This window comes from Babylonia areolata, chromosome 1, assembly GCF_041734735.1.
Source record: "Babylonia areolata isolate BAREFJ2019XMU chromosome 1, ASM4173473v1, whole genome shotgun sequence".
Lineage (NCBI taxonomy): Eukaryota > Metazoa > Mollusca > Gastropoda > Neogastropoda > Buccinidae > Babylonia > Babylonia areolata.
Window position 1 is genome coordinate 20,148,769 of NC_134876.1, and position 12,500 is coordinate 20,161,268.

Below are 12,500 nucleotides of genomic sequence, written 5' to 3' on the forward strand. Positions count from 1 at the left end.
TATCTGGGGCTCTCAGTGATCATCATAATCATCATCACCACCACCACCACTCCCCGCTGCCCCCCCCCCCCCGCCCTCTCTCTCTCTTTCTCTCTCTCAAGAGTGGTGATTTTTTTATCGGGTGACATCCACCACCTCACTTCTATTCCTCCAGAAGGACAGCTCACCGGCACGTTCTACACGTCCCGCGATCTGTTCGACCTGATTCCTAGTTCGTTCTTGTCTGGTTCGGACCACCTGCGAACCGGTGCGACTTCTGGTAGGTTTTGTGTTGTTGTTTTTTTCCCGGGGTGGGTGGGCGAGGGAGTGGTGGGAAAGAGAGAGAGAGAGAGAGAGAGGGGGGGAGAGAGAGAGAATGGGAAGGGTGTGTATGTGAGAGAGAGAGAGAGAGAGAGAGAGTGAGAGAGACAGAGAGATAGGGAGGGACAGAGAGAGAGAGGAAGGGGGTGAGAGAGAGGATGAGAGAGAGTGTTTGTGTGAGAGACACAGAGATAGGGACTCGGAGGGGCAGAGAGAGAGAGAGAGGGGGGGGGGGGGTGAGAGAGAGGATGAGTGTGTGAGAGACAGAGAGATAGGGAGGGAGGGAGAGAGAGAGAGAGGATGAGAGAGAGTGTTTGTGTGAGAGACACAGAGATAGATAGGGAGGGACAGAGAGAGAGAGAGAGAGGGGGTGAGAGAGAGGATGAGAGAGAGTGTTTGTGTGAGAGACACAGAGAGAGATAGGGAGGGACAGAGAGAGAGAGGGGGGTGAGAGAGGGGGGTGAGAGAGAGGATGAGAGAGAGTGTTTGTGTGAGAGGCGCAGAGAGAGATAGGGACTGAGAGAGAGAGGGGGGGGGGGTGAGAGAGAGGATGAGAGAAGTGTTTGTGTGAGAGACGCAGAGAGAGATAGGGACTGAGAGAGAGAGCGAGGGAGATGGGGGAGGGAGGGTGTGCGCGAGAAAGTGTTTGTGTGAGAGGCACACAGAGATACAGAGGGACAGAGAGAGAGAGAACTCCAACATACATTAATAGACAAAAGCGACATATACGCACGCATAACTAGTTTCGCGTTGGTGGTCATGAACACTCGCATAAAACATAGTTCACGCACGCGCGCGTGTACACACACACACACACACACACACACACACACACACACGCCCTCCTCCTCAGGATGGTTATGGTCATTATCATGAAAATCCTCATGATGATAATAATCAAACTTATCATCACCATAATCTCTCTCATTTCCATGTTGTATTGTTTGCTCTGAAGACTGGCGACCTAAGGCAGCCACAGAGTCTTGACACATAGATTACTGTCGCCGGCGACAAAATAATTATATACCCGGCGACATTATATAATGCCGCAACACTCCAACCCCCCTTCCCCCTCCCATCCCCCATGTCCTATTGCCGCACAACACACCAGCACGTTCAACACGTCTGACAATCTGACCTCCTTCCTTGTTTTTTGTTTGGGGGTTGCCTGAAAATAAAACCACTCAGACCTACCCCCCCGCCCCCTCCCCATGGGCGGTTGAGAGGATTGCGTGGGGCGGGGAGGGAGGCAGGAAGGCAGGGGGGAGGGAGGAAGGGGGGAGGGAGGAAGGGAGAGGAGGAGGGAGGGAGGGGAGATTTAGTTTCGGATTCGGATGGTTTACAAATAGGCCATTGCCCCTCATGAAGGGCACAAGGCGAAACATTCGGCAAACGATTTATGAAGTGGCAATTGATCGCAACTTAAATGCTTTATTATGGTTAAATTGACAAAAAATGTCTTTTAGTGCTTTCTTTATTGGATGTGCTGTCAGAAGATTTAGCATGGAACTGATTGGGAATCAATCCATAGTATACCTACTAAAGCGGAATGTACGGCTCTCTATATCAACTAAACACAGGGGAAAAAAAACAACATGAAGTGTAACTCGTCTTCCCCTACGGTTTCACAGATGGCAGTTTAACCCCCACATCAGTACGTTTGCCATGACGACAGTAACATCCAGCAATTTATACAACACCTAATCTAAACATTGCCACTGTGTATTTTAAATGTCTAAGCTCATTCCCAAATGAGTTTTCACTTCACTGTGCAGTGCAAAATGGTCCACAAATTTCGCTGTTTATAATTTTGAAAAAATTCACAAAGTCCTGCCGGGAGAAGAAGGTAGACAAGAGAGGCAAGGCCTTCAAGACTCACTTGTGATACACTTAAAAGAATTTTAAAAAAATCCAAGCTTTTTATGTATTAAGCATAATTTCAAAATGTAATGTTTAAGATGAGAAAGATCAGTTTAAAGCAAATTAACTCCCCTAGCATTAATTACAGAGTAATTTCCCTTCTTTACTATGTGCACCAAAACGTTTGCAAAATAAATAAAACTTCCATGCTTGGCAAAAGAAGTTCCTGTTTGAACAAAAAATGATAATAATGACTGCTCTTGTTGTTGGGTCAAATATCAGATCAAAGTGCCAAGTTTAGAGAATACAAAAAATATAAATATAAGAGTAAATGCAGTTTGCATATAATTAGGCTTCATTTTTTATTTTTTTGTGCCCATCCCAGAGGTGCAATATTGTTTTAAACAAGATGACTGGAAAGAACTGAATTTTTCCTATTTTTATGCCTAATTTGGTGTCAGCTGACAAAGTAATTGCAGAGAAAATGTCAATGTTAAAGTTTACCACGGACACACACACACACACACACACACACAACCGAACACCGGGTTAAAACATAGACTCACTTTGTTTACACAAGTGAATCAAAAAAGTATTATAAAATGTTCCAAGAGAAGCGAGAACACTTCACAGACCAAACCAAACGCCTGATGATAAGTTCTCCTATCTCTCTCTCCGCCAGCCACCACCAAGTCTTCTTTTCGCTACTGCCTTGTTTTCACTGTCTTGTGCAACGCAGAGAGAAAGCGAGAATGAAAAGAAAGGGGCAAACTAAATATCTGCCTAGAAGAAAGGGTATTTAAAAAAAAAACCCTACAGAACACAGACAGTAAATAAAATGGACAGCACAGTCTGTGTAAATAAAAGCCATATGTTTTTGTTTGTTGACGCTTTGGGGAAAACAACAACAACAAAAAAAGTCTGGCGAAAGAGGCCGTACGTGACTTGTCGCACGCACCATCAAGCGTTGCCCCCCCCCCCCCCCCCCCTCTCCCTCTCTCCCCCCCCCCCCCCACAACACCCACTGCAACCGCTCTCTCTCTCTCACACACACACACACTGTCACAACTCATGACAATTACCTGTGGAGTGTTGTTTTGTACATGTGTGTGTGTTGGGGCTCATGTGCGTTTATGTGTATTTGATTGTGCTTTCATATCTGTGAAATTGCATCTTTGTTGCATATCTGTTGTGCACGTGTGTGTGTGTGTGTGTGAGAGAGAGAGAGAGAGAGAGAGAGAGAGAGATTTTGTGTGTGTGTGTGTGAGTGTGTGTGTGTGTGTGCATGTTTTACATTTATTTGCTTATTTATCATTATTGTTGTCTTTTTTGTGCGCTTAGAGTTGACTTCATCAAGATTTTGCGCCTTATAAATATGATTATTATTATGTATTTATATATTATTTTTCATTTGTTTATTTTATTTTTTTCCTCAAGGCCTGACTAAGCGCGTTGGGTTACGTTACGCTGCTGGTCAGGCATTTGCTTGGCAGATGTGGTGTAGCGTATATGGGTCTGACCGAACGCAGTGACGCCTCCTTGCAGCTTCTGATACTGTTACTGCCTGCCCTTCCCCGTTTACCCTCCCCCATTGGAGTATTGTATAGTGTGTGTTAGCGCCTGGTTGTACGTTTTTCAGGTGCAATCGGGGAGTCTCGTTTGTGTGTTTGTGTCACTGCTCAGCAGAGTTCAACTCACTCAGTACGGCCAGCCCTCTCTTCCCCTCTACACAGACCCCTCGGATGTCCAGTGGGTGTCTCAATGACCCAACTTTTAGCTTCTGTCGTCAGAATTGTGGTATCTTTGTCAACATTCACCTCTTCAGTATAAGAGCCTTCCGCTTGCAATATTTTGATGGTGGTAACTGGGGTGAAACGCTGTTAACGTCGTCTCTTGCGATGTTCGTATGGAGAGAGTTAAAGGTCTCTCTGTTCTGTCACACTTTTCGAGGCTTTGTGCCCACGGCCTTCTTGGAGGAAGGTCGTGCCTGATTGGTTTGGGGCTTTTTGCCCAGTCGGCACCCTCATGTGAGGATCGCTTTTCCTCCGGGTGGCCATGCTACTGTGTAATTTGTTCCTTGTGCTCCATCTCAGGGGGTAGGTGTACTCTGCTGGACATGTTTCGTCTGTTACTTGTTTCTTTCCAGCGTCGGGGTAGTGGTACCCGGTTAGGTTGGCAGCAGTTTGCAGAATCCCGCTTCCATCTTCCTGTGCCTTTGTCCTTCAGCATGTGTAGTCGGCCGGGCAGCGTTGTTGCTCCTGCTGTTGCTGACTGTTCCTCTTGCCGTCTTCTCAGGCTCATCACTGTCGTCTGTCGTGTTCCGGGGGGTACCCGTTATGCCGCCGACCCGTTATGCCGCCGTCCCGCTATTCGATGATTTTTGAACAAGCTTTTCTCGGCTGTTTATGAACCAATCTTAGTAAAATTTGGATCAAAGCTCGGGGGCTATGATGTCTACCGGATGTATGAGTTGAGACCCATTTGTGACGTCACAGTGGCGCAAATTGCCAAAATTTGGATCACTAATATCTCCGCTGTTTATCAACGGATTTCCTCCAAATTTCAGTTACGTGTTCATTATACTAGGGACTATAAACGGTATAAGTAATAAGCTCACGATGACGTAAATCATGTTCTATTTTTAGAATGCACAGTTCTCTACGCAAACAAGCTTTTCTCAGCTGTTTATGAACCGATCTTTACGAAATTTGAAACAAAGGTCGTAGCCTATGAGGATTCGCGAATGCATACGTTTGGACCCTGTTGCGCCATTTGTGACGTTACTGTGACCCAAATGTCAAATAAAGAGGGAGATTATTAGTATGGCTTGCCCATCTTGTTTTGTCTTTTTTGTGACAAAAGACAATCCGTAAACGGGTCGGCGGCACAACGATACGCTCCCGCTCGTTCCTCGAGCTTCGTCGTCTTCATTTTCCTCAGTTTTCGTCGTTCGCCATCGTCTTCTCTTGTGGTGTGCAGAGTGCTTCAGTATTTTTTTTTCATTTATTCATCAAACATCCTAAGTGTACTCATGCCTCTTTTTTTTTCTTTTTTTTTCTTTTCTTTTTAATAATCGCTGGACGCTGGTTTCCGCTGGTCGGCCGTTTCTTCAAGTTCTCAGTGTGTTTCATGTTTATTTATCCACTCTGTCTTTTACGTGTATCAGTTGTTGCGCGGCTGGGATTGTGGTTATTGTTTTATTTGGCAAGTTCTGTGTAATTGAATAAACGTATGAGCTCTGAATTGTTTTAGTCTGTGTTTGTGTTGTCTGGGTGTTTGTGCTGGGTTGGGTGGGGGATTCTAGTCCGCTCCCATATAGAGCGTGACACACACACACACACACACACACTCTCTCTCTCTCTCTCTCTACCTGTTCCAGCGAAAGAGAAAGAGAGGAAGAAGAGACAGACAGACAGAGAAACAGACATGAATACTGCAGCCAACTGGCAAACTATTGCACTGTTCAGTTTGAAGAATAAGAATGGGACAGTGTGTTTTCACACCCAGCTCAAACGCAATGCCCTCACCCCCATCCTTCATACCATATTCGAAAACTTTGCCCTTGCACCAATTTTACCCCTAATCCAAACACATTGCCTCTGTCCATATTTGTATCCAAAATTTTCAGCTAATGCCCCAAACCAAAATTCTACCGCCCCGCCCCACATTCCAACACAATGTCCCTGTCCCAATCATTACCCCACATTCCAACACATTGTCCCTGTCCCAATCCTTACCCCACATCCCAACACATTGTCCCTGTCCCAATCCTTACCCCCACTACAACACATTGTCCCTGTCCCAATCCTTACCCCACATCCCAACACATTGTCCCTGTCCCAATCCTTACCCCACATTCCAACACAATGTCCCTGTCCCAATCCTTACCCCACATTCCAACACATTGTCCCTGTCCCAATCCTTACCCCACATTCCAACACATTGTCCCTGTCCCAATCCTTACCCCACATTCCAACACATTGTCCCTGTCCAAAGACATTAGTAATATCTCAGGTATATTTCCTGGGGTTGTCAGCGCCAGTGCCCCTGCCCCAAATCCTTACCCCGGACTCCCCAGCAGCAGGCAGTGGCTCACAGGGGTGGTCCATGACGTCACGGGGGTCAGGGTCAGCAGGGTCAGGGTCAGGGTAGGCGTAGTCCAGTTCTCGCTGCCTCCAGTCCAGAGTGTGCCCCTGGTGAGTGAACCAGTCCTCCATGCTGGAGAGCGTGCTCTGGGGGTGGTGGGAGGGCCACGCCATCCTCCTCCCCTCTCTCCTGGGACGCTGGACCTCTCAACGGTTCAGTCCCAACACAGACTGCCCAGCGTTCTGTGTGTACGTGTTGAGGTTCTTGTTTCGGGTCCTCAAATGTCTGCAGGGTGGGGTCTTTCCTCAGAGGCTGTCACACCCTTCTGCCGTCTTTGTTAAAATACACTTCTGACGGAATGATAGTTGTGGGTCGTCATCCTTCCTTACACCGCTTAAAGAAAATGTTACGAAATGCCGGGACGTTCAGCTTTCTCTGTGGATCTATCCAGAACTTTAATTAACTGATGACTTATGTCTTTTTGGTCACTCTTTGTGGATCTCTCTGAATCAAGGTGATGTTACAAGGATGGTCATTCAGTTCACTTGAATGCAAGTTCTGTGTTGTGTTGCCAAATTCTTGGAACCTACCATCGTCCGTGGATTCGCGTGACTCGTTTCCTTGACCTTTTTGAAGGCTGGGTGTAAAGAAGCATGTATGCTTATTCCACCTTCATCATTGAAGTCGTTATCGTTATATCGTTATCCCGTGTGTTGCATTCAGTTTAGTCCACTGAGGATTCACACAACTTTCCCTTACCCCGATGTTTCACGAAAAAAACCCTCAGTCGTTCTAACTGCGTTGCGGATCCAGCTAGCTTTTTCACACACACCCGTACATCAGTTCAGCCACATGTAGGTAGCCGTGTGTGCAATGACTCAAACACCAGCTTTAAACCACCAAGACTAAAAAAAATAAATAAATAAATGCAACACTCTGCACACAATAGCTCTTCAATTACTGGGATTTGTTTCCTTTCCCCACTTTCTAAACTACCTCAACCAATATAAACGTCACCACCTCCTCTTCAGTTGCAAACAAAAAAAGAAGCTTACGCACTTCTGTGAAGCGATCGATCCAACAGGTTTTCACTGATCCCAACGTGTGCTTCACCAAGGCAAAACTGACACCATCTGTTCTGATTCGATTCAAAAGACACACGTTGGTATATTAACCGAGTTCTCAGAACGGAGACACATTGTCGCCACATACACACAATTCCCGAAAGGACTGATTCACGTTTCACACGAAATACAGACACAAACCGAACCGAAAAGTAAATAACGAAAACTTCGTTCAACGAGCGCCACCGCCAGTCGAAACTCCGTGGATGTCCAGCCACAGTTCTGCAGGTGAGTACAGAAAGAACTTGTTGTGCAGTGAGGGTGGATGTAGCTCCGTCAAACCACTGGCCGACACAACTCCTTCCAGATGGGGGTTATTATTCCTGGCACTTGGTGTTTCCTCTGACCAACATGCACACCGGCAACCTGGCTTACCTGCCCTTTGCTCTCCACCACCCACCCACACAGCTATGCTGTAATCATCCACAGGGAAGAGAAGAAGAAACCCGCTAGGTCGTGGTGGTGGTGGTGGAAGATGGGCAGAGGGGGAAATTAGGAGCAGTAAGTGCAAGCCTTGTCCTGTGATCTTCTAATGCCTGCCTCTCTCTCTGTCTCTCTCTGCTCCTCCCTCCCTGTACAGTGTTCACCTGGGGGACCCAGTCAGCGAGAAGACACAGCGCCCACGATCCAGTTTCACGCTGTCATTTTTTTTTTAAAGATTTTTTTAAAATGAAAAGCCGGAAAAACTCAGCGGCTGAGAGAAGAGACACAGAAGACAGCAAACGGCAGGGTAGGACCAAAGAAACCCCTTCACCACACCGACGGCTGAGGGCTCTTTGGCTGGAGGGGGCTGGGACGACAAGAAGAACGGATGGTAGTGGTGGTGGATCCGTCTCTGTAGAACCTAACCCCGCTAATGTGACGACAGTTGGGACACCGAAACCCTCCAGCCCTCGAACAGAAATACACGTGAAAAAACAACAACAACAACAAAAACAACAGAACCCACGTTTTCACAAAGAGTGGTTTTGACTGTCGCGGGGCTGAACGGAACACACTACAGGCTGGCTATTGGCTGTTGACTGTCGCAGCTGTTGTGTGTCTCCCACAAAGCCAGGTAACAATCCGGGTTCTAATCAGTCTGTGGACAAAAAAAGAAAAGAAAAAAAAAAAGAAGAAAAAAGCCTTCCGTCCGTCAGCTGTTGAGGGAGGGAGGCGTGACCCAAGAGCTGTCAGACAGCCTGCTGTGTGCCACAACCAACAACAACAACAACAAGCGTTTGGCAGTGATACTACTCAACGTGGCGATGACACTGACTCCACAGCGGCAGAAAACAAACAACACACTTCATCCAACGTGGAGGCGGAGACAGCGAAATGCCGGCACACTGAACTGCATGGGAGATGATACCCACTGAACTGCATGTCAAACACCGACTAAACTGCACGTGCGATATCAACTAAACTGCACGTGGGGTTCCAACGAAACTGAACGTGAGATATCAGCTAAACTGCACGTGGGGTTCCAACTAAACTGAACGTAATATATCAGCTAAACTGCACGTGGGGTTCCAACTAAACTGAACGTAATATATCAGCTAAACTGCACGTGGGGTTCCGACTAAACAGCACGTGAGATATCAGCTAAAATGCACGTGGGATACCGACTAAACTGCACGTGAGATATCAGCTAAACTGCACGCTTCATATCGACTGAATTGCATGCGTCAAATACCGACCAGCTGAACTGCATGTTCAGTAACTACAGAACAAGGTTTTGCCAACCCTCCTTGCTTTCACCACTCAGATGTATCATCAGTTCACAGGTCAATGCTCTTCACCAGTTCTGTCGGTCTGCACGTGTGGGTCCCCGGTTCAAGCTCGCTCTCCCTCTCCGTGTCGTGGAAAGGAAAACCAGAAATATCATTCATAATAATGGCAAGAACCCCGATTCTATCTATTTCCTGACAGCCACACGGGTTAGGTACTGAGCTGTTTTCTACGAGTTCCGAAAGTCGAAAAGGAAAGTGTATGAAAAAAGCCCGTCCGTCCCAGTACAGCCCCCACCCCGGCGGCACTTTGTAACGAGCAAGCGGTGTGTCTGGCTGCAAAGAGAGTGCTGCCAAAAGATGGGCTGAGAGTGATGCTGATAACCAGCCTCTCTCCTGCCTCACGTCTGTCTGTCTGTCTGTCTGACTGTCTGTCTGTCTGTTCTGATACACATACAGGAGATGTGAGAGGAGAGGCGAGAGAAAAAATAGAAGGGTAGGAGAAAGAGAGAGAGAGAGAGAGAGAGGGGGGGGGGGTGAGAGGGAGAGGAGCAGCCTGAGTCTGTACCGGTACCCACGAGCTCTTTCAGGCGGGGGAGGGGGTTGGGGCGGGGGTGGGGGGGCGTGGAAGTGTGAGCAGAAACCGTAGAAATAAAAAAAGACGTGTGGTGTGAGGGAGGAGGGTCACGTGGTGGGGGAGGTGCGCCGGGGGGGCGGGGGGGGGGGGGGGGGGGGGGAGAGAAGGGCTCCAGGAAGGGGGATGTTGTGAAAACAATGAATGCTGCTGCAGCTTGCTGGCACTAATATAGGCCTGCACTCTCACACTGCCAGGTGAAGACAGAACGAACACACAGCACCAGACAGCACGCAGGTAAAAACATCAAACGCGGTATGCATCCTCAGCTCAGCTCCACTCCCTCAAGCCAGATATTCATGACAGAACTCATATCATAACTCACAACGCAGTGACCTGGCAAAGTATTCAGAAACTGAAACGGATTTAGAAACACCCAGTAATAGCTAGCATAATGTCTTGCTGTTTTCAAACAACTACAATAACAACAACAACTACCTGGTGACTGCAAAAATATTGGAAACAGCCGGTCACAGCTAGCTGACCATGTGTGCCCTAAGGTTGCTGTGATTCAGCAAAAACTGTATCTGGTTACTGCAAAGTATTCAAAACACCCAGCCTAGTAACAACTTGCGCAATGCAATGCTCTGTGCTAACAACGACAGCAACAATAACAACCCTGTACAAAAAAGACAGAAGAAAAAATACCTCAGAAGAACTGATAAGACTTCATTAGCTTCTGCTCATTGTGCTCAATGTTGTACTGTTTATTGCGGTGTAGTATTGTCAGTCGCTGATTTGAAAAAAAAAAAGATTAATTAAAACCAACAGCAACAACAAAAAAACAACAGCAGCAACACCAGAGCAAAAGAAAAAAAAATTCGCTCACTTTGGCCATATTCACATGTCTTCACCTATAATCCTCAGAGTGAATGCACATGACTTCTTGTGAACAAGGCAAGGCAAGGCAAGGCAACTGAAAGCAAGGCAAGACGTTTATTTCGTGTGGACCCCTGGGGGCATTCAAACACTACATACATTCATCTTTTACACAGCATATCATTGCAAATAAAACGAGTGTTGTCAGAAACATTACTCACTCCGCCTTCAGAGGGAAAATTGTGGACATTGCCGTCACTTTATTAAAGTCGAGTCTTTAATGGATACAGGCTGGTCTCTCCGGAACCACGACGAAGCTCACTTACGGTGTATATATATGCATGTACGTATGTATATTATACAACGGCTCCTTTCAAGCAGCAGCAAGTCGGCCGGGTCACGCGAGCGTCTTTCGTATCAGAGGCAAAGCTAAACTCCCCACCCCCCCACTCCCACACACCTCCCAAAGCACTGACAAGCGGACATCAATCATCTCCTCAACTGTCAGAGCCGCTGGCCGTTAACGATATGTTAACGTGTGTGTGTGTGTGTGTGTGTGTGTGTGTGTGTTGTGTGTGTGACCCAGGAAACAACGTGACCAGAACGGAATCTGCTGAAAACTGACTCGACGTCGAAATACAGCTACGCTAAATAAAGAACTGAAAAAAAAAAAACAAAAAACCCAACAACAACAACAAACCAACAACCGATCAACAAATAAACAAATAAAAACCTACATTGGTGTGGCCATGGAACTAGATCCAATGGCCTTTTAATTAAAAAAAATTCCTCCAAGGAAGTGTTGCGAGAGGGAGAGTGAGGGGGGGCCGGGGGAAACCGGACTGACAACAACACTGCAGAATGGACAGGAAGGCCATTTTGCAGAGTCCCGCCCATGGAGGCCTTGACACACAACAGACAGACATGGAGGAACCTGGTGCCAGCTGCATTGCTTGGTTCTAACTTTTTGACAGTTACACGTGACTAAATGCCTACGTTGACCGAACTACGCCATTGGTCAGTTCCATACTACACACAGTTAGTATAGCGGGTTACCACCATATACTGGGCTCTTCCGTTCCAGCAATGCAACTGGCTGCAGGTGAACGGCAGTTCTTCTGTGGGATACTTCAATGACTCTTGACAGACAGACAGACAGACCGACAGAGAGGGAGAGAGACAGACAGACAGGCAGACAGACAGACGGACGGACGGACAGACAGACATAGACAAGACAGAGAAGATCTTATCTCATCCTACACATTTCCAAAATACTGACTTCGCATAAACCTGAGGACAACTTCACAAAAGAAATAAACAAGTAATTTATGTTTTCACATAAAATGTTAGAATAAAATCCACGAGAGATGATCCGACTTGTGCATGCTGCAGAACGGTCTGCCACTGGCTACTAACTAATTCAGTACGATAAAGACTGTTCGTTTCGGGCACACGAGAACCAAGAACGACTTGGAAAAAAATTCTAATGCGTTTGGAACCCCCCCCCCCCAACCCTCCCACTACCAAAACAAACCCAGCCGGACGTTTCAGCCCCAAAATGGAAAGTTATTCAGTGGTTTATAAAACCATAACTGTGATTTTTATTGGTTAAAAAAAAAAAAAAAAAAAAAAAAAAAGGAGGAGGAAAAAAATGTACGAGTACGTGCAAGAAAGCACCTGTGGTTATCAGTGGTGTTCACTACACTGAGAGCATACACACACCGCTGTTGGGTGGAATTCAGCATCACCGTGCAAGTTCCCATGGGGTCCTTACCTTTTTTGTTTTTAGTGAACCCTACAGTTGTTGTATTACTTGTACTGGAACGAAATGCGGATTGCTCAGCGAATGAACGAATGGCGACGTACCCTGTGAAAAATAAATTAAAACGTTTAGTAAAACATCTAGTCAGTCTCTCACACACTGTCACATTTCAAGATGTTTCAATTCAGATCCATCCTTTTTTTTTT

General features: G+C 46.7%; 1 protein-coding gene across 12 annotated transcripts in view; it reads right to left on the reverse strand.

Annotated features, from left to right (window-relative positions):
* The window catches only part of LOC143280562 (tensin-3-like), a 614,920-nt gene that overhangs the window by 163,310 nt on the left and 439,110 nt on the right, over nucleotides 1-12,500 (reverse strand). Inside the window, exon 1 of one of the 12 annotated variants that reach the window (XM_076585313.1) lies at nucleotides 6,225-8,830. The exons of the other annotated variants lie outside the window; for them this stretch is intronic. Within the exon in view, the coding sequence (XP_076441428.1) occupies nucleotides 6,225-6,419 (195 nt within the window). The 5' untranslated portion in view covers nucleotides 6,420-8,830. Of the gene's footprint in view, nucleotides 1-6,224; nucleotides 8,831-12,500 lie in introns of those variants that run through there. 12 annotated transcript variants of the gene reach the window in all.